The sequence below is a fragment of the Toxoplasma gondii genome, chromosome VIIb, assembly GCF_000006565.2.
Source record: "Toxoplasma gondii ME49 chromosome VIIb, whole genome shotgun sequence".
NCBI classification, from domain to species: domain Eukaryota; phylum Apicomplexa; class Conoidasida; order Eucoccidiorida; family Sarcocystidae; genus Toxoplasma; species Toxoplasma gondii.
In genome coordinates this window covers 3,577,073-3,604,562 of record NC_031475.1, presented here as the reverse complement: position 1 = coordinate 3,604,562, position 27,490 = coordinate 3,577,073, and the positions used below count along the sequence as shown (strand labels likewise).

Below are 27,490 nucleotides of genomic sequence, written 5' to 3'. Positions count from 1 at the left end.
GCTCTCGCTGCGGCTTCAGAGGGTCTGCCTCCTCGCTTTAGGTGAAACGTTCAGCAAGTGGAACGAAGGGAGACAGATCACGCGGTCGCCAGGTTTTCTTTCCTATTTTCGTTCATGCAGCTGATTCATGCTGCGTTCTCGATTCGACTGAACATCATTCGGAGTCACCGAATTCGATAAAAAGAAGTTTTTCAGTTGCCTCAAACACGGACGGCAGATCTGCGCGCGCTCCAGGAGCGGGAGTTAGCGGCCACAGCGCGCAAGCGAGGTTTTGCAAAGTTTCGAAAAAAGGGAATCCCTCTCCTTTACTTTTTCCACGCGACCTCACAGTCTCTCGGCGCCGAATCACTCGAAATATCTTTCCGAGTCTCTGTCTTCCTAAAAAATCAAAATTATTCCCTCGTCTCTCCTTCGCATCCCACTCAGGCAATCCCTTCTCTTCCGCTCTTTCACCAGCACAAACACACAGTTGGACATGTACAAGTAGACGCCTGTACACAGTCTATATATATAAATATATACATATATATGCATATATACGTGCATGTATATACATATATATATATATATATATATACATATTGATGCACATAACCGCATATATATATATATATATATTGTGTATCTGTACTCCCTGAATGTTTCCCTGTGTATAGGGATCTGTAGATTTTTCCAGATGGCTTTGAGGTCCGTGGTGGTTATTTCCTTCACCGTTCTGTGGATGTTTTTCTTTCTTCGATTTGGCTGAGCAGCTCTGCAATCGTTCTCGCGTATTCCTCAGCTTGTTCTTTGTACATGCGGACGACTTCCTGCTGCTCCTCCAGTTCGTCCTGAAGCTCGCCGATCAGCTCTGCGGCGGCCTCCAGCCTGGAAGAAAATCGAGAAAACTCAGATTTCTCCACGGATGGTCCTAGTCGCATGCGTTGAAGACGCGACTCTGTGCGTTCTGCGCGTTGCGCGAAACAACGGGGAATAGCGAGTGGAAAAAGCGACGAAAACCTACGTCAGAATTCACCCCAACCTGAGAGCTATAGGTTTTGAAAGTCTGTGAAACCTCTCTCCTCCTCCTCCCTTCTCGCGCGAGCAGCAGGTCTCGAAGCGATTGGGATGGAGAGAGGAGGAGATCTCAAGGGGGTCAGCCTGAGTGGTGAGTGGATTTCCATTCTTTTTTCTCCTTCATCCGAAAGAACTCAGATGCACCGTCGGTGACGAGCGCTGTCTGTTGAGTCGAGCGCTCCACCATACCTGAGCATCACTTTCTTGTATACGGCCCCCGACAGCGGGAGAGAGAGTATCGGCGCAAGAGCGGAGAACATTTTCCAGGAGAAAAAACGCACACACATATACACGTCACTGTGGAGAGTGGACAGGCGCCGCAGCGCGTCGCTCGTCCGACTCCGCGACCCACTGCTTTGTCAGAAAAAAAGGACGAGCCTTCCGTACTTTGCATGCGCTGAGAGAGCCAGGTGCCACAGACGCACAGACACAGGGTGGACAACGTCGGCGCTTGAAGGAAGCGCAGGACAAAGAGCGAAGAAGAGAGAAGAAGAGAAAGAGAAGAAAGAAGAAGAAGAAGAACGTACTTTTCTTCCTCTGTTCCAGGGCCGCCGCGTTTCCACTGGAGTTCTTCGATTCGCGCGCTGCGAAAGAAAGCAGGGAAGAGAGAGAGGAAGACGTCAAGAGAGAGGTCGTTCGCGGAAGTGGAGTGAACGCGACACCGAGGCCGGAAGTTTCAGACAGCAACGCAGGAAGTCTCGAGAGGCTGCAGGCGGTCGGAACTGGGGCGCGGAGTCGAGAGAGGCAACCAGGAAAAAACTCACTTGAGAGCGTCCTTTTCCTGCATGAGGCGCTCGCATTGAGCCTCGAAGGCGTTCCGCTGCTCCACCGTCACGCACAGCTCGGCCTGAAGCGCCGCGACTTGTCGAATCGCTTGCTTTCCTGCGAAAAAACCATCTTTCTTCAGAAACAACTCGTCTTTTCCAGGCTTGAAGGATTTCCTCTTCTTCCTCGGCACAGCTCCCGTCGCTGAAAAAGTACCTCGACGACTTCAGGGAGACACCAGACGCATCGTGACGCCCAACGCGTTCCCTCCATCGATTCGTACGAGACTCGCAGCCGTCGGAGCCGACATCCAGACCAGAGTCACAGTGGTCTACACTTCCATCCTCAAGCGCTCGCACCCGACTTGTTCTCTCCACCGTCCTCCTTCGCTGCCGCTTCTTTCCCCTTCGTTGATCCCTCTCCTGTCCCCTCCAAAGTATTTTTTCCGCGTGAGTCAACTTTTCTGTTTCAAGAAACAGACGTCTCACCGAACGTATGGCTCTGCAACGCTGCAAGAGTTTGAGAGCAGAACGTCGAGGGCAGCGCAGACGGAGAAGAAGCAAACGCTGTGGACGAAGGCGCCTCTATGGTTTCCCGAGGCTTCTGCGACTCTCGCAGGTCTTCGCTTCCTTGCCGCTCTCCTGCGTCTTGACTTTCGCAAACGTCGCCGACGCCTGTCTCCGAAACTGCATGCGCAGGCCCTGGGTGGCTCTGGCTGTCTCCGCGGGGGTGTGGGGTCTGCAGAGAAGAAGAAATATCCACAATCTCTGCGGCGATCAAATCTCGACGCAAACAGCGACTTCGTCACACGGCGCGGCCATTCGCGTCGCGTTCGTCTCTGTTCTCTGCGTCGCTCTTTGGGGGGCGTTGGAACATGAAAAAAAACAGCTCCCAGCGCTCTCTCGAGCCTCGCACACGACTCTCCTTTTCGAATTCGCAGGATGCACAAGGTGCGACGACAACCCGTTTTCTCTCGCTGTTGAAAGGTTTGAAAAGACACGAGCGATCCGAAAAGCCGCAGGACGCGAACCAGACGTCACGCGTTTCCTCGCAGAATAGCGGAAAATCCGACTCGCGGAGTTCGCACAGACGAGACTGCTCCACGCGCTCTTTTTGAGGAGAAGTGAGTCTCCGTTGCGCGCACAGAAAGACAGAAAGGAGGGCAGGAAATCGACAAAGGAGGGGAGAGAAAGCAGCAGAGAGGCTGGACTGCGAAGTCCCTGCCTGAGTGTCGACCCATGGCCAGTTTCCTTTCTTGGAACATCTCTTGGGGACCTCCTTCGCTCGACTACACAAACAGACAACTCGCCATTCGGTGAGTCTCACCTCTAAAAGTTCTCCTCTTGCTCTCTCCGGCTCTCGGTCGCCTGCTCCCGCCGTTCCTCCTCTTCCTGGACGCTTCTCTTCTTGTTTCTTCTCCTCTGCTCTCTCCAGGCGGGGGCTCCCCGTGGACGCAACGCATTCCTCCTTTCGAATCTCCTCGCGGAGCTCTTCCACTGCCTTTCGCAGTGCGTCGATCTGAGAAAACCACCGACGTTCCGCCATCGGACGATGCAGCTCGCGGAACTCGAAACGCGAGGAGTAACTAGCGTGGAGCAAGCAACCGAAGAGTTCTCGCTGCCGACAAGAACTTCTTCTCAAAAAAAGTCGGAAACTCAGCACACGACTACCCAGTTCGGTCTCAGCCTCTCAAATGTGGAGACGACCTCGCTCTAACTCTCCATCCCGACTGAGATGCAGAGCTGCATGCAGACAGACGTTGACACAGGCACACAAACTTGGAAAGACAGGTACTGAGGGTACACATAGCGACGGATGGGAGATAGAGAGAGAGAGATTGAGCGATACACCGATGTAGATAACGGCACTGGCGGAGAAGCTTAATGGATGGGCAGGCAAGTGGAGAGAGACAGCAACCGAGGTAAGACAGGGGAAAGTCTTGAGAAGCGCTGTGCAAGAAAAACGGCGCCGAACCTGCATGTCTTTCGACTTCAAAAGACTGCGAGTGTGCCGGAGCTGCTCCTCAAGATCCGCGCGAGTCGCCCTGAGAGCTTGAATCTCCCTCTCGTCTGCCGCGGCGTCTGTCGGAGCCTTAACAGATTCTTCGAGCTTCTGAGAAAGAAGAGAAGTCGAACCGTCGACGCCAAAAAGGAGAGAAAAAACCACTGGCTGCCGAGCTCCGCAGAAATGCGAAAAAGGATTGTGCTGCGCTTTTGAAAGCCGCGCAACCGCCAAGTGAGTCGCTGCATGCACCTATACGCGTTTCTAAACAAGTCACCGGGTGCTCTCCGTATATAGGGCGAATCCATGATACAGCTGGTCTTCCACAGGGGAGCGGGAGATCTCACCAGGGTCTCGAGCTGTCTCCGCAGCTCGCTTGCCTCTGCATGTTTTCGGTCGATCTCGTTGCTCAGAAGTCGTTTCTCTTCCGCCGCGCGGCCTCGAATGTCCTCTATTTCTGCTTCCATTCTCTTGCGAATTTCGACGGACAAACGCGCGCCTTCTTCTCTTGCACAAGCGGCTTGCTGCTCTGCAGCTGCGAGTCGAGACAGAAGCGGCGAAGTCGACGTCGCCAGCTCCGTCTGAAAAAAAATAATAAATCAGAAGAAAAGAAAAAAGGCAAGAAAAGAGAGGTGAAAAGGCGCACACATTCACGAAAGTCGCTGAGTGCTATCTCACACGCGTCTCTGTTGAAAACCTAGACGCCGGCAAAGTCTCATACATCCGCATGCATATACACATATATATGTATATATATGTATATATATACGTATATGTATATACATGTTTATATATGTATGCATATGTGTATATATATGTATATATATATATATATGTGTACATGCATTCCTATAGCTCAACAGGTGTAGGTCGATAGGCATGCATGTATAGAGATAAGGATACAGATAGAGAGAGGTAGGCAGGCGCGTAGGCACAGGTCGGAAGACGTCGCTCGAGAGACTTAGACGAGGCAGGTAGAAGCGTCGGTGCAGAGGCATGGATCAAAAGACAAGGGAGGAAAGACACAGAGAGACAGATACGGTTTTGTGCGTTTGCCTGCAAATACAGAGAGAGATGAGCACAACAACTCTGACGCAGATGAATGTGGACGTCGGCCATCACGCCAGCGGTGACAGAGAGACGGAACATCACTGGCGAGATGCAAAGACAGTTCCAGGCTGAACAGGCCGTCGCGCTGCGACTGCAGAAAGTCCTTGTGCAGGTTCGGGTGAACAGAGAAAAGCAGGACTGGAGCTTCTGCTGCGAACGGAGCGGAGAGAAAACGAACACACATGGCTCGAGAGTTGTGAAGGGACTACCTCGAGTTCCTCGACTTTTTTTTTCAACTCCGCAATTTCGCTCTGGAGCTCCGCCTCCTTTTCCTCGCTGCGTTTCTCGCTTTCGAGAAGCTGCGTCGAGCGTTCCTGTCGAGAAGCAACGATCGAGGAGGCCGCCAAAGCGATCAAAAAAGAAGACACTGATCCCCTCTCCAACGGGTGACAAGAAACACAAGTAGAGCGAAATTCTGAGACTCGATACGAAGAGAAACAGGCGCTCGCGTCCCCGACCGCAGGAGGGTGAAGAAGACGAGAAGAAAAACAACAGAAGAAGAAGACAAGAAGCGTCTCTGCTCTCTTTCCCTCTCGGCGTTCTGCCCCAAGTCCTGTGTTTCCTCATTCCTCAGACACTCAAGACAAGCGCCGGGTCGGTCACTGGACTTGGTCGCATCGAGCGAAGAGTTCCATATCACCTCAATCATGCTTCGGTGACGCGCACAATTTTCATTTCTGAAATTGAACTCAACTGGCAAGCCGAGGTTACAGATGTGCAGACGGCGAATGTTCAAAAAGGCCATTTCAGTGGACTCATCCGTGGGCGATTCAGTCACTGCATTCTCCCCTTTGTGCACAGCGGGGCACTGGGTAGTGCGAAAGGCATGCATCGACTTGATAACTCAAAAAAAAGGATTTCCTTCACAAACTCGAGCGCCACAACCCACAAAGCATCCTCAATATAGTTTCGACAGTTCTCAAGAAGACGGAATCTCAGTGAAAGAGTTGCATTCTAAAATAAAATATATATATTTATGTATATACATATATATATATATATATTTATATATACGTACGCACGTAGTGCTTATACCCACACCCTAGGTGGATGCCAACTTAGATAGATAGATAGATAGGTATAGGTATATAGATGTATACAGATGGATAAATATGGATCCGTGATATCTCCGTTGACATGATTGGTTGACTGCACGACCTTGAGTCGAGTGAAAGAGATTGGCACACAAATGGTTTGTGTACTTTTCTGAGTTCAAAGGCCATCGAAAATGGAACTGAAGAGCAACGCGGACCTCGAGTTGAGACTGAAGTTGCGAGTTCACAGAGAGCAGCTCGCTGTTGCTTCTCGACTTCTCCAGAGCCTCTGCGTGCTTCCTGAGGATTTCTTCCTCTCGAAGCTGTGCCTCTCTAGGAGAAAAAGAAATGAAAAAAACGTCAGAATCCAAATGAGTGAAGTTCCGTTGTGGCAGACGCGACGAGGACGTCCTGCGCGATTCCTGTTTTCAACATCGTGCAGAGGTCTGCGATGACGTCCATGCTGAGACGTTGTTCATGGCGAGACAGGAAGGCACGCGCTTCAACATGTCACGACAAATACTGAAATAATGGCAGATGTATACGAAGGCACACACGCAGACGTACATGCATACATGCATATACGCACAGCCTGCCACAGAGAGACGTAGAAACAAACACAGCTACAACGAAAAGCTCGACATATAAATGCAGACATAGGTAGGAAGACTCAAGTACAGATACAGATCGACGTAGTTGTACAAATGTATATATATATATATATATATATTTATGTATATATATGTATATATATGTAGATATATATATATAGATGTATATACATGTAGATATATAGATGTACATATATGTATGTATATATATATATAGATGTATATATAGAGATGAATATGTACATGTGTGGGCAGCCAAAGAAGCGCAGCTGCAGAAACGGAGTGACGATCAGATCGAAACCAGTTTGGAGAATGGAGTGAAGCAGAGACAACAGGAGACCGCGGGAGACTCAGTTGAACGGTGGAAGGGTGCTGAGTCTCTAGGCGTGAGTGTCGGTTTGCCCGTCACACAGGGCGGTGTGGACGAGGGGCGTATGCCAACACAAAGAAAAATGTCATCTTCACTCTGCTCTGCCGACAGAGGAGACCTTGGATCTCGTGAAGAGTTTCGCAGTCGACAGAGTCGCATCTGCCTGGAAAAGGAAGGTGAGCGCAGTCGCTCGATGTCTCTTACAGCGAAGCATGTCTCACCTCAGTTGACAGTGCACGCCTTCGAGGTCGTTCTGCAGAGACTGGCGCTCGGATTGAGCCGCCTGGAGCTGCTGCTGCAGAGATCCGTTTTCTTCTCGAAGTTCCTCAAGCTACGGGGAGAAAAGGACGAAGCAAAGCGAGGTAACGCATGACCGATAGGACGAATACGAAGCGAAAGACGAGAGACGGAAGAAGAGAAGAACAGAGCGGGAAGAAGAACAGACGTTTAGCACTCACCTGGGTCTCGGCTTCGTTCATGCGCGACGCCTGCGTCTGTAATCTGCTTGTCTTCTTCGACAGCGCTTCGTTGTTCGCGAGGAGACTATCTCGCTCCGATCGTATCGTCTGAAAATCGAAATGCATTCCATCACCCACCTGTTCCTCTGCCCTTGCATCCATACAAGCATACATATATACATATATATATATATATATAAGTAAAGAATGTTTCCACGGAGGCTTGTTTACGAATGCATGCATACACAGGATGTGGTTGTATATATATATATATATATATGTCTAAACAGAGGGGCAGAGAGATGCGGGTGCATCACTATGAGTAAGTGTAGCATCGAGAAGAAGGCGTCCCGGCATGGTTTTCAATCGAATGCCCGCCTGCGAAACCTCCGCGCGAAGCTGTTCCGTCGAGATGTTCGGAGTTGCTCCTGAATCCTTCAACTGCTGAAGCCTTTCCCCCATTGTAAAGCGTTGCAGTCCCTCCTCTTGACGGTTGGCCGGCACCCTGAACTTTGCCTCCTCGAGATCGGCCGCTGTCCTGACACCAGACTTTGTTGCTTTTGTGCGCCTTTTTTTGGCTAGCGTTTTTGCAAGGCTTTTCTTCGTTTCGGTGCGCTAACCTGGAGATCCGCTCGTAGCCGTTTGTTCGACTGCTCGAGCTGCGCCATTCGCCGCGACAGCCGATGAGCCTCTTGCTCCATCTCGTCCTTCTCCGCCTGCGCCGCCTGCGCCAGTTGTCTCTGCTCTCGAGCCTCTGAGTTGACAGCGTCCACGGTCTGCAGGAGACTCTCCGTTTGCTGTTCCAAGTCCTCGATCTGAACAGAGAAGAAGAGTCGCGCTTCTGTCTCTCACTGACGACCTCTGGCGGGGCGTCTGCCGAATAAAAAGCGATATGTTTACAGCGACGGAGAAAGTAGCAGCTCCCATCCTCCACGGTTGTCGACTGCGCCTCGCCAGAGAGGCATCCAGGGAAGCAGACCAGATTGCCATGCATGCGCTCAAAAACTCGAGGCAAGGCATCTCATCTTGAACATACACGCAAATCCGTGCGAGACTGATCGACGGCCAGTGAAGAGACACAAAAGAACAGGGACGACAAAAAAGACGCATGCAAAACCGGAACTGTGGTGAGGTCTACGTCCGCGTCTCTCTTCGTGGAAGGTCTGTTGTCACCTTGGGTCTGACCTCAGCCGGGTGTCTCTGTCAAGGCCTGTCTCCTTCTGGGAGACCGGCGAAGAACCAGCGTCCAGAAAGTCGTCACCTCTGAGAGCGAGTTGTATCGATACACTTTCTCTGGGGCTTCACTCGACACAAGTCAACATCGTTCATTCGAATCGCGTCTGCTGTTTTGCCGCGACCCTACCTGCTGCCTCAGCTGCTGCTCGACGGAGGCTCTCTGTTCCATCTCTGCCTGTCCCTCCACAAAAGCCGCGAGCTGAGTAGCCTTTTCATGAAGCTGTAGCTCTCGCAGTCGCAGTTTCTCCTCCAGCTCTTCTTCTCGCGCATGCATCCGCGCCTCCAGGCTCCGGTAGCGGCCCTCCCAACTGCTGTCTCCACTGGAGCCCAGCGCGGTCGCCGAGGTGCCCTCGCCGGGGCCCTGGGCGCGGGACGAGTCCGCGTCAACCGGGGTAGGGTGTTCTGCATTCATCACGTCGACAGGCGAGGGTGGGGGGAGCGGTGGCTCCTCGACCAGACCCTCCAGGGGACAAGCGCGTTCTGTCGCAGGCGAAGAAGGCGTTTTCTCTTCTTTCTGCTCTTGTGCAAGTTCGCGGCCTGTTGTAGCCGTCATCGGGCTCTCTCGGGGACCTGAAAACGGAGACGAAGACGCCGGTGGAGAGAAACGCGCAAACGCATGATGCAGCGGCGCCTCCCCTCCCGTTCGCGAGGCGCAGCAGGGTGCTGAATCGAGGAGCGAAACAGCCAAAGCGCCGCTTCTCTCTCTGTCTCGTTCCTTCTCGTTTGCGTCCCTCTCCTCGATCTCCGGAGACCCCGCAAACCTCTTTTCTCGGATGCTTCCTGCGCCGGCAGGCTCCCTTTCCTCCAAGCGAAATCGTGAGCCGCGACCGTCGCGCGTGGATTCCTGAGCAGTAGACGCGGTCCTTCCTTCACATGCATCGAACGAGTTCTCGAAAGGTGACTTCTCGCCACACAGGTGATCCAGACTCTCCCCGAAGTTCCTTTCCCTGTCGACTCCTGCGGCAGCCTCTTCTGCGACAGACGCCTCCACTGCTCCTTCTCCCTCTGCATGCGACCTCTCGCGCCTCGCTGCTGCGACGCAAAGCCCCTCGCTGTCTCTGCCTTCCCCTCGAGTTTCGCGAACTGCTTTTTCCTGATTCGGTGGGGCGCGCGTCTCGCAGTCGCTCTCAAAGTCTCTCAAAAGAGGAAATCTCGTCTCCTGCTGAAACGCCAGGCCACCCAGCCGCCCTCCGTCTTCAACCGCGAACTGGGTCTCTTTTCGTCTCTCTGCAAGGCCCAAACCTCCAAACTCCGCCTCCTCGCCTGGAAGGTCCGTCGCTGAAGAACGACCGCCAGCGCATGCATCTGTTTCCGAAGGTGCCTTGTCCTTCGCGCCATCTACAGCCGGCGCCAGCGAAGCAGGTTCATCGAAGGCACTTTCCTCTCCTCCGACGCAATCTCCAGCCTCTCCTTTGGAGCCCTCAGAGACACAGCGACTTCGGTGGCACAGCGGCAGGGACCCGCCATCGAGGGAGGCACCAGCGAGGTCTCCTGAAGTCGTCTTTACATGCCCTGCTCCATCGAGAAACACTGTTTTTTCACCTCCACTGGCTCCCTGGAGCGCGACCTCCGAGTTTGTCTTTGCCGCCTCTGAGGGGCTAGATGCCGCCGCCATCTCCTCCACGTCGCTGCTGTGTCTCCGCGCCACTTTGGCTTGTAAACGGAGACGCGCCGCCTGAGTCTCCTCCGAAGTCGCTTCCTCATGCAGCACTTCCAAGAAATCCTCATTTCGCGAGCTTTCCTCAGGCGCCAGGCTCCCAGAAACTTCACCAGCTTGGAGGGTCCTCCTCTCCAGAGCCCCCGCCGCGGAGTCCGGCGCCGCAGACCCGTTACGGTCCGCCTCCTCATGCAGGGCGTGCAATGCGGCGGAGTCCGGCAGCCGCTCCTGCGTGCATGCAATTCGACTTGCATGCCCTCGCAGGTCCGAAGAACAGCATACAGCCTCAAGGGTCTCAGGGACCTCTTGCAGAGCCTCAGGAGCCTTCACGGTCTCGAGGACTGCAGAGACCAAAGACTCAGAAGGATTGTCGAGGGGTGCAGGAGACGAGAAAACATCACGAAGAGCTGAGAGAGACGGCGAGCGGCAACTGTCACCTTTCGAGGTGTCGAGAGGAGGAGCAGGAACGGAGCTGAGGTCGACAAAAGGATCCCCTGTAGAGGGCGCCAGACTGGTGGAAGTAGTCGAACGTGGAGGGCGTCCGGCAGAAGGCAGCGGGTGTGACGGAGATCCCGTCGCGGAGAAGAGGTCGTTGTCAGGAGTGCCCTTAACAGGAGAGAGCAAATGGTCTTCGTTTTCTCTCGGTGCAGGCCGCGGAAAGGCTAAAAGGTCCTCTCCCAAGTCCCCACACACATCCGAGGAGCGTACACATGGCCCTGAAGCCGGCACAAGGCCCAGTGGGTGGCTGAGCCTCACCGACGGCGCAGGCGTTTCTCCATCGGTCCTAGAGACGCCTGAATTTCTTCTGTGTCTTCTCTCGAGAGGCGTTTCGTCAGCATGTGCTGCATGCGCCGAGTCTGCACAAAGCAAGTCGCGAGGCGGAGGTGGAGGTGGAGGCGGCTGCGGCTGAGAAGCAGCCCGGCCAGGATGGGGAAGCAATGCATTTTGTTCTTTCGAGGGACCCTCTTCGCGCTGTACGTGACCGAGAGAAGTCCACGAGTCACCGCGTTGCCCCTTCCGTGCTTCATCTCCCTCCGAGGCAGCAGGCTTGCTTGCCTCGTCCTCTTTCAGAAGATGCACTTCATTCCGTCTCGCCTCTTGTCTCCTTGCACCTTCCTCGCCGCTCTCTGGGTGGCTGCGTCGGCTCGGACCCGCTGCATGTTCCCTCTGTCTCTGCCGCTCCTCGAGCATCAGTCGCTCGCGTCGTCTCTGCCGGCGAATCTCCTCTCTCCGCTTCTCGGCCTCCTCCTCCAACGCGGCATCAGTCCCGGCGCCCAGCTGAGAGGCTGCAGCCTGGGCAGCCGCCGCCGCGTCTTCGCGCATGCGCCCCCAGAATCGCGCAACTCCCTCGAGCGCGTTGCCCCCGAGCTCGCGGGCACGCGCCCGCAGATCTTCGGAGGAGAGATCGGCGCCGAACGACCCTGTCGCGAGACCAAATCCTGCACCTGAAGCTCCTCCTGCCTCTGAGGTGTAAACGCGTTTCGCTTCTGCATCAGCGCCTCGGGTAGCCTCTGCAGCAGAGGCGAGGCCAGGGCGCCTCGCGGCGCGGCTGCGGCCCTCGGCGCCCGACCGAGTGTCGAGGTCGAATAATCCGTGCCGAGGATCTCCAGGTGAGAGAGAGGCGGCGCCAGGGCCGCGTCTGTGGAGATCGGCTTGCGAGGTGCCAGGCGAATTGCTCTGCAGGCGACGACGAGACGAGCACGCAGAGTCGGAAACCGGAGGGCGAGACTCCCCTGTGTCACGGACCGCTTCCTCAAACGTTTTATCCAGTTGGGAGGAGACCGAACGCGCGGCCTCCAGCGCCGACTTGAACAGAGAATGCATTTCGGTAGGCCGGGGCGCGCCGCAACAAGCTGGGGAACCAGGTGTATGTACACTCTGAGGCCCAGAGTGGCGTTCGCGGCGCGCGCGCGTCCAAAAAATCGCAGGGTTCCCTGAGCACGAAAACGTCGGTGGTGAGAAAGGGCACTGGAGGCGATTATTTCCTCGGCATCGAGGAAGAAGAGGCCGAGGGTGCACGGACGGGGGGGGAGGGAACAGTCAGCAAACGCGGAACGACGACCACTCGCTCCTCAGAAGGCACGAAACCGTGGTTCAGGACGGAAGGCCGGGAAGGCGGGCAGAGCGGACAGAGGCGTCTCAAGCCTCGTCGGGAGAGGGAAAAGCCGCAGATAAACCTGGAATCGGAGAGAAGAAAGCGCGGACGAAAGGACGAGAAATGAACAAGACAACGGGACAGTATCCGGGGCTGGAAAAAGGGATGGAGGGCGACCTGTGCTGAACTTGGAGCTCCCAGGGAAACGATGAGGCGCACGGTTTCCAAAGTGGAACGCTCGGAAAAAAAGAAAAGCCGGGAACTTCACTAAAGAACAAAGAGAGTTCAGCCCTTCTCTCTCGCGTATTCAGGACAGCCGTCAACCGGGCACAGACGCAAGAGGCGGGTTCAAGAAACCGACGTCTCACATCGAAACTGAGGTGCAGTGTAAAATAAAAGCAGCAGTTCGTTCTACAACTAGAAGAGAAAGCGCTTCCGATAAAGGACAGCGCCGTGGCAAGGAATACCCTAACCGCGCTAGCAGAACAATGAAGGAAAAGCCGCGCGCCGATTTGCGCGCGACGTTGCAGAGCAATCTCTCAGTTCACGGTGTTTCCCGTTGGACCACATGCGGAGTCGGAAAAAACCGAAGCGCATGCGCTTCCCTCCAGAAGATTCTGACGGTGAGTGCCAGGAACTGCGAGAGTAGAGACCCCAATCTTCCAGTTGAGATCTGTTTAAAAGTGAGTGCGCACACTCCGCCAAACAAAGCAACGTGGTTTCAGTTTCTCCCCCCTGCGGAACGACGCATGCGACCTCGTGGTCACTTGCCGTGAGCCTAGTGACCGCAACGTCTGCACGCTAAACCGTTAACCCTGAACTGTCACACCAATGGACACTGTCAAAATCTCTGCTGGCCATTAGACACATCGATACATCTTCTGTGATATGCGGAACGTGCCATTCATATTGTCCTCTGAGGTTTATGTGGACGAGCTGAAAGAATGGATAAGCAAGGAGCTGGGACAGTGCAGGGAGCCGGCAGTTAACGGGTGGTTTTTGGACTCTCGACCACGGCGAAAAGCTGTGAAGTTCGAAGTTGTGCTGCACCAAAAAGCACCAGGGGTTCTGATTCCAACTCGGAAGGTACACAAAATCCTCCCACCTTGTTCATGAGAGCACATTGGACCCCACCGTGCCACAAAAGAAGCAAGCGATATATGTTGGGAGTCAAACGCGGCCAGCGAGCAATAACCGTAATGGGGTAGAATATTGAAATCCGACGCATTTAGCTGTCTTTATCAATTCGGTAGGGAGTGGAGAACATCTGGTAACGTTCTAGTGACACGCACTGGTATGCATTTCAGCAGTGTTATTGTCGCTCGTCTTGGGATTCTTTAGTCAGCTCTCTGGAACTCTGCTTCGCACATCGAATATATCGGTATGCTCCCAGTGTAACGCGACAAGCTGTAAAGAAAGGGGTCCTCAACTGAAACTGAGGAGTTAAATAGGTACGAACCGTCCAAGGATGTTTTTTTCCATCTGTGCATCTGGGGAGACTCGGTCCCCGGTGCAGTGTGAGCTCGGCCTCCGTGCTGCACAAAGTGACCCCAAACGTCGTCTGGCTTCTGAAACCGGACTGAGAACAGTAGGATCGAAGTCCTGCAGGCGGAGTCCCCCCAAGCAGATGACAGGGCCTCAGTGAAGTTGGATTCCACAGGTGGGAAAGAAAAACGGGGAGTTGTGTTGTCCGATGTTCAGGTTTATGCTTTACGACTCGACATTGATATACAAGGTCGAGGGATAGAACAGCAACACGGGGTACTACCCAGTGGCACGTATGCCCATACTCAGACATACATCGTCATATATATATATATATATATATATATGCCGATAGAGATACGGATATGTCACTGGGGAAAAGAGAGAATCATCCGGATCTTTTCAGGTGAGCGTTCGCTGTTTTTACATTCACCGAAATGAAGAACTAGGTTCAGGCAACTCAGTAGGGTCTTGAAACGAGATGCTTCTCCCTGATTGTGTTGGTGCGTCGAGAAATGGCGGCACGTTTTAGTCCGTGTATTCGGCAAAAGATGGGGAAGTCTCCCGCCTCTATTAGGGGAACTTGCGCTGTAACCAGGCGCTCGTTTCCATACTGGTTCACCATTAGAGCGAAGGTCACTGGAGAGAGTTAGCATTCAGGTGCCGGCAGCGGTACTCCGTGTGAATCTTTTGAAAATACATCGAGTAGTGAGGTGTCCTGCATGAAAATGAACAATTTGTTGTGCGCGTATCTTTACTAAGCGGCAGCTTACAGCGACTGTCGATGATGAGGTCCAGTGGCGGACTTTCAGCGATGTCTACAGCAGCGGATCTCTTCTGTCAAAGGCACGCCATCTCGTAGAGGCTCGACGTCGCGTGAGTGATCAAATATTGTGTATAAGTTTTTAATTTTCCAACTGACTTCATTATTGCGCCTTTCTGTTCGCTTACGCATGCTCTTCTGACGAAGGAAACGGTCGTACTCTCCCCACCTACAGGGAGCAACCGTACCCACCTTTGTCGTGAAGACCCAACGACCTCTTGGAACGGGGTAGTGTCAGTGTGTTTTTGTGAATTGGTAGACAGTAAACACGGCGGAGGCAACTGCTTGCTGTCTCCACAGGGATGGAAACGCGTTTGAGAGCTTTGTACTGCAAGCTTGCTCAAACGGAACTCCCGTACCCAGAAGACACTGTCACCCCTTGGCCGTACAGGAAACACCCCACTCTCCAATGTTGTTTTTCGCTGGGAATATGAAGAACAAAAACTCATAAGTGACCCCAAGCGCATATGTCGGACACTACATTCGAGATTCAACGATCCCAAGAATGTTTCGGGCGCGCCGATTCGGCACAGGGCGAAGAAGCTACCCATCTCACTGCACTCGGAATACGTTGAAACCTCATTTCCTCTGCTCTAGTACTCATCTGCGAGCGTCTAAACAAAGACGGTGGCCGACGGCCGTCTAATGTAGAATCCTACCTAAGCATTTGCAGTGGGGGCGAGTCAGTTTGCTATTTAGGCTGTTCTACACAATCCCATCTCAGGGGAGATCCTGAGTTTCCTTTACACCCCGGAAAATCACAACGAAAGGTTAGACAGGAGGAAGTACGTACACCCTTGCCGTGCCACAGAGAACGGGGTCACTGTTTTGGGCCGCAACTAGTTTTTTACTTCCGTTTCTCGGGAAATGAGGGGTCGTTTGCCGCGTGAGTCACTGGGTTGCGGCAAGTCCGTTCGGGTAGCTGCCGGCCACCACTCTACCGCAGCTGAATTTGAAGCGATCCTATTTCGGTTTGCTTGCACATCTTTTCAGAAGTTGGCATTTACTAGGATTTTCACAGGAAAGATTTGGCTTTCAGCCTGTGTTCCAATCCTCCGCCCCCGTTGTGCTGGCGAGGACGATCTTCGGCGGCAGACGAGTAACGTCCCCTTGAAAAAGAGTACCAAGACTGTTTGCCGTCTGTTCGACTCCCGTCTCAATTTTACTCGTCTGGACAGAACAGACATCACAAACGTTGCTCCGCTGCGGTTTAATTCTTTCGTTCCAGCGAAGAACAGAGAACGCAGGAGGCACGTACCGGGAACGTGTATGTCTTTGCCGGAGTTTCAAAACCCGTGCGCGAAGCCGAGTCCTGTTGCTGCCCTCAAAGCCGCTTCTCTGTAAGACACGGCACGCGGACGGGGGCTACTATGGTGAACCTGCCTCTCGAGTATCATGCGCGTTTCCTCTTTTTTCCTGCGAGGAACTCCGTGGCGGGCGCTAAAGACCGCAAAAAGCCGTATTTCTCTGGTTTTTTTCTCGGCTATATGTGCTCTTTCTGAACTTGTTCTCTAGCCGAGTGACGGCTCTCCTAGCCACCCGCGGGTCTCGAAGAACGCGCCACTTGCGCGTCTGCCGGCTTCTACGTCCGTTTCCCGGGGAAACAAAGGCACAGTTTTCGGTCTTTTGCGGCAGTTTAAGGAGAAACGTTTCTCCGTGTAGAGTTCCCTTTCTTTTGCCCGCCTTCTGTGGCTCCCCGTTTTGCGACTGCCGGTCGAGTCCTCATATTATAACCGTACAATCGTTGTTTTCCTCTCCTCAGAACGCGTTCTCTTCGTCCGCCTCCGGTTTTACCGGCCTTCACAGTCTCTCCTCGAGTTTTTCGCGAATCTCTTTCCGCAGTTGTTTCGGTGCGTTCCGCCTCTTTCCCCTCCGTTCTGCAAGTCCACAGCCACGAGCTACCTCGTCCGCGGAGCAGCCTCGGGTCGCTGGTGGCTGCGGATTCCGCCGTTGCGGGTTTACTTTTTTCCCTCGATGTTTTCCCGGGATTTTCGGCTGCAACCTCCGTCCTCCGTCCCCCCGGAGCGGTTCTGTCTAAGTTTTGCGGCGCGTACTCGCCCAGAAAGATCCACACACTCTCCGCAAACACCCAGAAGCTGCGAGACTGCCAACTCGCGAGGCCGGGAGAGTGTGACAGTGGCTGACTGTACACCCGAACTTTTGTTGCGATGGCAACGAAGCAAATGTTGCCGGGTGAGGGTGCGGACCGAAGTTCGCGTCCTGGCACGAGGTCTGTCGCGCGTTCTCGTGGCACCTCGCCCTCTTCTGCTCCGCGGTTGGGAATTTCGCAAGAACTGACCGCGCTCGGCTCCCAGTTGCAGGCGCTGGACCGTCGCCAGCAACTTCTGTTCGATCCGTCCGTGTTTCCCGAAGACAGCCGCCTCGCGGTCAGTTTTCCGCCCTTCACGAGGAAGGTCGAGGACGCTGCGGAGGCGCCGCACGGCGCCGTGAAACTGCGGAATCCCCACCGAGACGGCCTGGACCGCGTTTTGGGCGACCTTTCGAAACCCGTCGATCTCGGTGTGTCGCTGCCAGCCGAGTTGCAACGCGACAGTTTCGCGCAAAACGACCCGCCTGGGCGGCTGCCGCCCGCGCTGAAGCACACGAGTCTGCGGAAACTCGACGAGGACGCCGTCAGCAAGTTCCACGTCGGCGTCCGCCAATCCGCTCGCCCGGTCTCGTACGCGGACGCTCTGGAGAGGACGCGGCGGGAGGAAGATCGCCAGGAGAAAGGCGCCGTCCGCTTTGCCGCGGCGACCGCCGCGGTGGCCGCTGCGGCCTCTGCTGTCGGGGCGGACGCCGACGAAATCGACTGCGTCGTGACGGTCGAGGAACAAGCTCCGCCCGTGTGCGTGTCTCAGGGAGAAACGAACGGGGGTAAAAGTTCCGGCCCAGGACCGGGGGAGCTGCGCGCGGAGCAGGCGGCTGCTGGCTCGACTGTGAAGATGCCAGCGGACGTCTACTCGGCTCCCGGTGGAGCCTGGCGCGCAGCTGCGCGTGCGCCCAGCCCCGAGGCGCTTGCCGAACCCAAGGTGTACAGCCACAGTCAGTGGGTCGACGAACGCAGAGGCGAAGGCGGCGCGCCACCTGGACAGTTTCCTTTTCCACGGGGACTCACAGAAATGCAGGAGAGAATGGAGGAGGAGTGGATCGACCGCGAAAGGCGCCTGCGAGCCGACCACAAACGCGAGATGGAACGAGCTGTTGCGCATGCGTCAGAAAAGGTCCGTGACACAATGGTTTCCCGTCGGGGACTCGAATCGAGTAAACCGAGGTCCATGAGGATCCAGGATACTGAGTGCTTGGCTCCACTTAAGAGACGGAACCGAGTTCTTTATGGCTGCTGTACAACACCACTCCAGTTGGCTGTGTCTAAGCTAGCTAAAATTGGCGGATCTCCACTGGGGATGCGCCGGTCGACGCATGAAAAAAAGAGACGCTTCGCGCTGCTCTCGGACAGATAGAAGTGTGGAGGACAGCGAGGCGCGTGTGAACAGAAGCATGCTTGTTCTGAAGAACCCGCGTACCGTTGATAAAAAGCTTCTTCTCGGTTGTGAGGAGGAAAGGGGAAAATCTGCGCAGCTCTCGTCAAGCAAAGGGAACTCAGGAGAGTTGTTTTCTTTCAGCCTTCGACTTTTACGCCTGTGTCAGCAATGAATTTTTCTTTTTGCCGTCCGAATTTGCTCGTCGTCTCAAACGTTTGTCCATCTTACTTCTTCTTTCTTTGTCTCGCGGCCTCTCGTCTCAGGGAGGCGTCTCAACTGCCGACTTTCAGGCCGAGTGATCTGCGCATGTCTCCATCTATGTAGTCTCTGTCGATCAGAGGCCTGAAACGCATGCCGTGCGACCCTTAAGCGCAGAAGTTTGCCACCACGCGCTCTCCACTCCTTGTCGCGCTTTTCTGCAGCTGTCTCGGGAGTACAGTCGCCGCCTCGTGTTCGAGTTGCAGGAGCAAGAGAAGGCTCTCTTGGCGCAGATGCATGAGCGACATCGTCAGGCTCTGGCCGAAATTCGGTGCATCTCTGAGTCGAAAACGGATGCCGAGGAGGAGACACAGCGCTTCCAGAGAGAAGCCAGCGCGAAGGAGCACCAGCTGCAGAAGGTCCTGCATGAAACGCGTCTCATAGAAAGTGAACGCGAGGTCAGTCGCCAGAAGTACAGTCAAAACGGAGACGAGCCGCTAGAGGTGTCTCGGTGTCTCTTGTATTCTCTCTCGTTTCTCGTGAATGTGTAGACTTGGTGGGGTGGCGGGTGCCAGCGTGAGCGCAATATGGACGTTTTACAAACAGTTTCGCTTTGTCAAGTGAACTGCTGAGAATGTTGCCCTCGAAGGCCTCCCTGTCTTCGTCCTCATTCGTTCGTTTCTCCTCGCTGTGGCTGTCGGAGGTGTCGACGCGAGGCTCAAGACCCGCTGGCAAACGCGCGAGAGTCTCCTCAGAGACTGACGTTTCCCCCTCCCCTTCTCTCGTTTGCAGTCGTTCCTTGTCGTTTTCGCTCTCTTTTGTCAGGCCCTCGCCGCAAAAGTTCAGCATTTGGAGGCGGAGAACGCGAGTCTCCATGCGTCTCTGACGCCTCTGGAGAAGCAAGCGTGCAGCCAGAGAGCAAAGGAAGAAGACCTGCAGCTGCGCCTCGAGCGCCTCAAGGCCTCCAACGACCGCCTCCAGATTCAGCTGCAACATGAGCAGCAACTCGCGGCGAATTTCGCGCAGAAACGCAGAGGCTTGGAGCGCGAGGTCGAAGTTCTCGACGAGAAACGCGCCGTTGCAGAGCGGGAGTGGAAGCGGGTGAGGCGACGGGAAAGAGGAAACGAGAGACGAGGACAGGGCATTCAGTCAAGCTTTCACACATGCTCCTGGGTGTGTTTCATTATTTTATTGTTGGCAAAAAGCTTAGTTTCACTTCAACGGAGAGACTCAGTTTTCATGCGTCTTCAAAAACGTAGAGTCTGCCTGGTAGAGTGCTTCTCAGCGGGACGCACAAGTGCACTCTGGGGAGCATGGGAGGCAGTTGATGCGGTGAATGAATTCTAGGTTTAGGGTCCTTGTTCTCAAATATGCGCAGACTGAGTTGCCATATTTCAACTGTCGGTGCTTAACTTCCAGGAAGTCGGCAACAGGGCTTTCAACAGCTAGTTCTATTGGAGACTGTGTCACTGAAAAATCTTGAGAAAAGAGGACTTTCAGCCTTCCTTTCTTGGATCTTGAAGAAACACTTGACAGATCCACACCTACGCGCGCGCCTGTCTTCTGCGACGAGCTTCGCTTCGCTTTCCGCTTCACCGCTGCTATGGGTTTCTCCCCTCTTTCTCGCATGGCGTTGACTCTTCTGTTCTCGTTTTCCATTGCAAGTTCATCTCCGTCTTCGTCTTGGTTTCTCTCGGCTTCTGCTCGCAGGTGGCGGCAGAGCTCCGCGAGCTCCAAGAACGGCAGGCGGGTCTCTGCGCCTCCAACGCTCACTTGCAGAACGAACTGGATAATGCCATCCGCCACGGAAGGAACTTGGAACAGAGAATCGACGAAGATAGAAGCAAAGACGACGAAAGGTGCGTTTTTCCGAAGGTGCGCACAGCTTGTTTCGCGCATTTGTCTCTTCATGCACGCTTCATGGCCGTGGTACGCAGGCAGAACAGCGTCTCAGCAGGGGAAGTTTCTGGGTATGTTATCATTGCTGTGTGCAGAAGAAAGAGATACTTCGTTTGAATATGAAGTTGAATCCTTGTTTTTTTCCGTTGCTTTCGAGTCACTTGGTTTACATCCTGTACAGACCCCCGATTAGGGACGTATTCGTACGCCTCTTTGGATGTGAACATACACGTGGATTTATGTACGCAGATGCGTACATGCGTATGGAGGGGAATGTGCGAGTTTTCGACGCACACAGTTCAGAATTTGTGTTTTCCTTTTTTCTCTGCAGACAGAAGTTGTCACAGCGACTGGAGAAGTTGCAGGAGGAGAAGGAGACGACGGAGAGGCGCCAGGCAGATGAGATTGCATCTCTGAGGAACGTGAGAGCTCGCTTTCTGTTTCCTGAGTCGTTCTGCTTTCTTTTTCGGGCACCTCATATTGAGTCGATCTCTTTCAGTGTCTTGTCCTTCGCGGGATTTGTCGGAGCCAAGTCTCGATTCGCCCGTTAACCAAGTTAGGTCGTCTCAGGTCTTTGTGCACACACTCTGGTGTGTCAGTCCGTAGACGGGGCTGTGAACGTCTGTCTCTCGGTGATGTTTTTTCGGGCAGGTTTTTGAGGAACCTTGTTCTGTTGTTCGTGGAGAAGAGAAAACGACGCAAACCTTTGCATGTCGTGTATCTTCGTGGGGTGTCACTCAGGGAACAGGAAACGAGTTCTCTCCCGTTCTCCCCACTGTACGACGAGGGGATTCGCATCCCGTTCTCCCGTGAGAGGACGGGTCTCCACATGTGTAACTTTGTGGCGTTTGAAGGTTTTTTCGCATTTCTGTGGGGTGACAATCCAATTTACATGTGCATACATGCGCTGGCATGCAGCGCATCAAACACCTGGACGCCGTGACGTTTCAACTCCGAACGATGCGCCAGGACTTTGAGAGTCAACAGTGAGTTCTCGGAGTGGGATCAGAATCTGCTCTCAAAAACCTTTTTCAGAGTTTCTGAGATACGAGAAGGGCCAAGCGAGAGATCACACACACACACACTGGCTCAGGTGTCTCGCGGACCTGACAAGCTACAGGGTGGTAAAAAAAAGTGCATGTAGATGTATATATGTATGCATAGACTCACACGCATACACCTAGATATATTTATATATACATATATTTATTTATATATATATATGCGTGTATACTTGCACAATGCTCTATGCATGCACCTGTTTTTAAAAGTGTGTGGGCGTCTGTGTGTGTGTGTGCATGTGCTCGCAAAAGACGTCTGGAACGCAAGAGACGCATAACTGTCGGATCCGGAGGAAATCCGTTGACTTTATTTGCTTGCGCAACTTCGAAAAGTCCTTTTCATTTCCGTATCAAGGGAGAGGTGTCTTCTCACCATGTGGTGGCTTCGCTGGTCCTACAAACCATATATATATATATATACATAAATATATAAATATATATGTATTTTCACATATATACAAGGTATACATTTGCGTATATGCACGTGAAGGTCACTGTTTACATGTGTGTCTATAGACGCATGTTTTTTCGGATGCATGTTCATCTTTGAGAATCAACGTTTGTGTGTTTGCAGGTTGGAAGTTAAGCGGCTGAGAGACGAGAATGCTACGCTGCTTGCGGAGATGCGTCACCAAAAGTAAGCGCCGTTACCTATGGAAGGCGCGCGCTGAGACAGGCGAGAGGTCGCGTAGTCGAGGGCAAGCGTTGCCGATTTCCAGTCAACGTAAACGGCTACGTAGCTGCTAAAGAAGTTGCTCGCAAAAACTGTAAGCTTCAAGAGTTCCGAGTTGACTTTTTGATTTGTTCTTGTAGCAAAGGAGACCATGCAATGAAGCTTGATCAGCAGGCTCTCCAGAACGACTTGATTACCGTCAAACAGGAGAACGCAGACCTTCGCAAGGAGATGAATCGGCTCATCAAGGAAAGGAATTTCGCAGGTAAAGGTTTGTCTTTTTCAGACAAAAGCCTTAGATTCTCTTCCAAATATGAAAGAAGGCGTTTCTGATCAGATGATCACTGCTTGTTGTGCTTCCGGTCGGCGAGACTCTCAGTGTGTGTCTGCGTCTGCTTCTTTCCTGCTGCTTTTCTTTTGGAGGGATTGAACCCCCGCGTTTCGTCTGTGTGTCTCTTCGAGAGGAAAGGTCGGTCGTTTCTGGATTTGAAAACCTGGTTATTTTTCTCTCGCTTTTCACGCTGTTTTGAGAATTCCAAGAGAGACGGAAAGGGAGCGCGTGCAGCGAAAATGTTTGTACGCAGCTTCCGGAGGGAGTCTTCCTCCATATACGCCGCCGAGACCCAATTCGTTTTCCACCACACCATCTCCCGACAATCCGCTGGCCATGCAGCTCTACAGTTCCGAGGTAAAGCACACAAGAAAGCAAAGCGAGTGTCTCTCGTATTAATCTCGCATTGTGCGGTGTCTGTGATTCGACGGGAAGCGCGGCTTTTTCCTTGCTTCCTCTTCTCTGTTGAGGGCGTCTCTCCCCTGCCGCGCGTGCAGTCTGTGGCGATGCTGAAAAACGTTTGCGTTCTCTTGTTTCGTCTGTCTGTCGGCTGGCCTCACGTCCGTTCGAAAGAGAACGCGTTTTCGGAGTATTCCCTCTGGAAAACTGCGGGGAAGTCTCGTTCCTCTACCGCTTACGTTTTGGGGGCAGATGTTCTTTACAGAGACTCGTCTGTCTGCGGGCAGTTCGATTCGAGGGGAATCCGTTTCACTCGTCGTTGTGTGCTCCGCTTTGGGGTACCGCACTGTGAGAGCGAGTGTGTTTTGTAGCGCATGCAGTCCGGCAAAAATCTCTGCGGTTTCAAGAACCGACTTCGTCTTGCACTCGTTTGCTTTCCGGACTGAAGTTTCTGGGTCCGAGAACAGTCCCAATGACGAGACTCCTCAGGAGCTGCACAGTGGTATCTTGACTACACTTTCTCGAAATACATCAGTTGCATTTCTAGTTGTTTCCAATTTTTTTTGGCAGCATTCGCGAGGCTGCGGCAACGCTTGCTCCGGAGGTGGGCGGCAAGCAGATCCGATGATGACAGAGCACGACGCGTCCGTCTGCCCTTCTCTTACTGGCCCTCTGAATCGCCGGTGTTTCACTTCGGACGGAAGAGTACGAACGTTCCCTCTTTCCATGTCTTCTTTCCTCCTTCATTCTCTTCTTTTTTTCTGTCGGCCTTGTTTGTGTCTTTTCTTTTCTCTCCTTTCGTTCCTTCTTTTCGTCCGTTTCTCCAGTGTTCTACTGTCTCTTTTTCTGCTCTGTCGCTCTCTCTTTCTCCTCTTTCTCTCTCTCTCCGTCTCTCTCCCTGCACTCTTTCTCTCCTGATGCCGACTGCTCTTTTTCTTCTCCACCTTCTTCATTGCCATCCAGTCTCCCTCTTACCGGCTTGCCTCTGCCGCATGGAGTTCTCGCTGTTCTGTGGTGAACCGCTTCAAGTTTTGCCCGACGTTTTCAAGAGCTTCTCCTTGCGGGCCGTTTTCTGCACAGCCGCGGTGCGTGGAAGACCTGTCGATCCCCTCACCCTTGAGTCGCGAGGCCTGTGCGAGTCCGGCGCTGAGAGCGCAGCAACTGGCCGTCCGCTGTTCGACGTCGATCAATCCCGTAGGCCGTAGCACGCGACCTCCACCCTCTGTAGGCGCAGCCTCCAATCCTCTTCAACATGTACACTGCCCTTCCGCCGCCTCTCGCCTAGGCACTGAGTAAGGAAATGCAAAGGCTTCAGCCGAAGAAGGACGCCTTGGTGAGGCGGCGCATCCCTTCTGTAGACTCGCGCGACTTGCAAATGTCAACCTGTCGGAAAAACGAAGCGCGCCGTCCAGGTTTCAGCGGAAGGGGAAGGGGAAGGGTGGGAAACGCTCCAGAGTGGACTGTCTCTTCTTCTCGGAAAGTCGCGAAGAAGACGGACGCGTCGTCCTGTTCCCCAAGAAGAGCGACAAGGAAACAGTGTCGGGAGAGGCAACGTGGAGAGGCAGACACCGGGTGGAGAGACGGGAGACGCAGTTCGCGTCTGCCTGAGAAACTGAGAAAGGCACTGGCAGACGAGGGAGAAACGCGTTCTGCATAGATTCACAGGGAACGAAGAGAGGGAGAAAGAGATAGGAAGGACGACACTTGAAGAAGATTCAGAGCAACAGAATCTGAAGAACCCAACGCCAAAAAAAGAGGTCTGTTGTGTGCGCGCGGACGGCCGTGTATTATCTTGTGAGTTTGGCGGCTCTTTTGAGAAGAAGAACTGGCATTGGTCGGTCGATTCAGGGATCGTGAAGAGCATTCTTCAGTTCCTGGAAGCAGGGATATCATCAGTTCAGATTCGATCGAGAGGATGCGTGCGAGATAATCCATGCCTCCTTTTTTCTGTGAATGTTTAGCTCAGATGCGAGCACCCCCCAACATGTACACTGCTGGACGCGAACAGTAAACGTTTTCAGTAATCGCTTGTTTTTCTCCTCTTTTTCCTGGATGTCAGAGGAGATCATCCTTCTTACATGTACGATGGCTACCGCGGAGATTCGCGAAAGGCAACAGCTCTAGGAGCTCTCGCGGAGGACATTCCGGCGCGAGGTCTGGCGCCTGCAATCAGCCTCCCCGTGACGGCCGAGACTCCCGAACAAGTCGCCTCGCTCGAATCTCAACTCCTGGTAAGGAGAAAGAACTCTTTAACTCGGAGACAGACAGACCGACGACCGAGAACGAAAAAACGAAGGAACCTGAACAGAAACAAAAAGGAAGAGAGGAGACCGGCGAGTCTCTCGGAGACCAAAGAGGCCGGGGAAACGCCGAGACGTCCTGGAGCAGGTTTTCCAGGTTTCCAGACGGGTGCAGCAGCGACGCAACAGATGGAAGCGTTTTTGCGCGATAGAAGGCTGTGCTTCGCAAGACGCGTTCTCTGGGAGCAGCCAGTGAAGTGTGTGTGCAGTTTTGAGAAATGCTCGCGTTTCAACTGCAGTCGCGTTGTTGACAGAAGAAGCCTATGCATTCGCGAAGGCCGTGTGTCCGAGCAAAGTTGCGCAGGACTTTCGCACCTGCACCAAGCATGGCGCGTCTTCTCCGCGGAAGGTGCGAATTTCTCTGAGGCAAGGTAGTGACTGCAGGAGGGGGAGACGTGGAATCAATCGTTGAGAAACGAGTTTCCGAGAAAGGCCTCTTTTCGCGGGGGCTTAGCTAGCTCTGGAGACTTGCCGATCTGCTTGTGTTTCTTCAGTTGCTGGCAACAGAGCGAAGGCGCATAGAAAGCGAACTGAGTAAAATTCCTTCTGCGCGAGGTACGACCCCGACGACCCGATAAAGACTCAGAGGGGAAGATGGCGTTCTCGAGTTCTGGAAGAAGTTCTGGTCGCGTCGATGGCCAGCAGTTCTGAGGTTTCGCAGTTTTCTCGAAGCTAGAGGGAGGTGCTTTCACCCGAAGAATCACCTGTCCACTGACTGCACTTTTCGAGTCCTGAACTGTTGACGAAGAATTGACATTCCGATCTTCAAAGTCTCCCCTGTGTCTTTTCCTCGAGGTTGTCTGCTTTCTTCATCTCCAGGAGAATCCCTCGTTTCCTGTCTCTTCTTTCCAGGTCGCACTGCGCGAGAGCGCCAGCAGATGCAACATCTTGAGAGTCGTCTAGTCGAGGTCGACGGGACGACGCACCGGATCAAACAGATCCTTTTTCAGGCTCAGAGAAGAAAGAACTGAAACGCGTTGTTTCAGTCTGTGTCTCTCTCTGCGTCTTCTGGAAGTTTCACAGACGGCTTTTCTCCACCAGCGACGGACGCCTGCTAAAAACGAGCCAAGGTCTTCGCCGTAAAGTTGATTTTCTCCTGCTCTGCGCCTTGTCATGTTTGCGTTTGAGAATTTCTTTTCGTGTGTTTTTCGGTCTCGTTTTTCGCGGCCTGCATGCACTTTTTCGAGATTTCACTGGCACGAACCTTTCCTTGTCGCCAGCACCTGATCTGTGCGTGAGTGAGGCATGCGCAGTTCACCTTTCTGATTTTCTGTCGGTCCCGTTGTCAGCTCTGTCGACTCTCGCGGCTTCCCGAGAAATTCGGACGCAAAGGGTGGAGAGTGGACTCCAGTTTCGCTCTTTCTTCAAGATCATTGCGCCCACGAAAGCCTGTGTACATGCTTCAGAATCCTCTTCAGGGTATGGCAGGCTGCAGCAGCCTCTTCGCACTTTAAACGGTTCCCCTCGACACAGCGTGCCTACTTGCTTCAGAGGCATCTTGTGCATTCACATGAACAGTTCGTCAAAACTCTCGGGTGAACCATTCGGCGCACCTCGCACACTTGTTGGCGATAAAATTAGTTTGCACAGTTGAGAACAGTTGTGGAACTTTCGACAGTCAAAGCGAGCTTGACAGAGGGTCGTGAAATGTTCTGACACTTCAACTGCCTGTTTTGCCGGGGAGTAAAAGCGACCGTATTTCCTTTCTTTGATACGACTCTGCTCACGTCTGCCTCGAAAGATCACTCTCTACATCTGCAAGGTTGCGAGAACCACTGAACTGCAAATACGAGCTATGTAGAACGGTAACCATGCAACCTGGAAAGAAAGCATCACACGAAAGAGAAGGAATCGCTCTACTGCTACATGCGGCGAATTCTGCGTTTCGGCGAGGCACTGTGATGTGCGCCTTTCTGTGTCCATTGATAAGAAGGTCTTTCCTCAATCTACGTGAGTCGATTCCTTCCGCCTCGCCTCTGTCCGCAAAGACGCTTTACAAAGGATCTTGTTTCCATCTTTGCCTGCGACTTCCAGACGCTGTCTCGACGTCTCGGAAGAGTACGACTCAACTGGGTTCCTCCCCCGGCGCATGCATGACACACGAGAGCCGGAAGAACCGCGTTTCTGCGTTTTTCCTCGAGTCGGTCGATGAGGCGAAGCCGACGCACTTGGTTTGCGATGCTGCGTCTCTGTGGAAAAGGAAGCCACACTTTTTTTCGCAGAAAAAACGAGGTCTCCAGAAACTACCGAGTCCCAAGAGACCCAACGTGCAGCTCTTTGAACGCCCGACAGAGGGCCGGTCGTTTGCATGTTCCGCAGTCTGCCGTCGTCATGCGTTGTCTAAACGGTTCAGAAAATCCGCGCGTGGAGCGGCAGAGTTGACATGAGGTAGCGCGACTCGTCGTCTTCGCTTGGAACTGACAGACGAATGCTGAGCGACTTG

At 53.4% G+C, this 27,490-nt stretch overlaps 3 protein-coding genes across 3 annotated transcripts; 2 read left to right on the top strand and 1 right to left on the bottom strand.

The window, feature by feature from the left end:
• Positions 1-689: 689 nt before the first annotated feature.
• On the bottom strand, positions 690-12,122 carry TGME49_258080 (hypothetical protein; the record flags this gene model as incomplete). Its single annotated transcript, XM_002364991.1, has 13 exons — positions 690-867; positions 1,584-1,640; positions 1,821-1,938; positions 2,310-2,559; positions 3,148-3,339; positions 3,796-3,933; positions 4,170-4,403; positions 5,142-5,246; positions 6,185-6,299; positions 7,169-7,278; positions 7,406-7,513; positions 8,026-8,220; positions 8,769-12,122. The coding sequence occupies 13 exons, from the start codon at positions 12,120-12,122 to the stop codon at positions 708-710; spliced, it is 5,136 nt and encodes a 1,711-aa protein (XP_002365032.1). The 3' UTR covers positions 690-707.
• A 1,159-nt stretch (positions 12,123-13,281) lies between these two features.
• Positions 13,282-14,319, top strand: TGME49_258085 (hypothetical protein; the record flags this gene model as incomplete). Its single annotated transcript, XM_018781163.1, has 2 exons — positions 13,282-13,479; positions 14,095-14,319. The coding sequence occupies 2 exons, from the start codon at positions 13,282-13,284 to the stop codon at positions 14,317-14,319; spliced, it is 423 nt and encodes a 140-aa protein (XP_018636998.1).
• A 2,550-nt stretch (positions 14,320-16,869) lies between these two features.
• TGME49_258090 (hypothetical protein) lies at positions 16,870-26,018 on the top strand (the record flags this gene model as incomplete). The annotated part of the gene is made up of 14 exons (XM_018781164.1): positions 16,870-17,925; positions 18,609-18,842; positions 19,210-19,485; positions 20,095-20,243; positions 20,615-20,705; positions 21,202-21,269; positions 21,919-21,981; positions 22,158-22,282; positions 22,602-22,705; positions 23,318-23,452; positions 23,828-24,039; positions 24,807-24,978; positions 25,542-25,602; positions 25,900-26,018. 14 exons carry the CDS (start codon positions 16,870-16,872, stop codon positions 26,016-26,018), a joined length of 2,865 nt encoding a protein of 954 aa, XP_018636999.1.
• Positions 26,019-27,490: the final 1,472 nt, after the last annotated feature.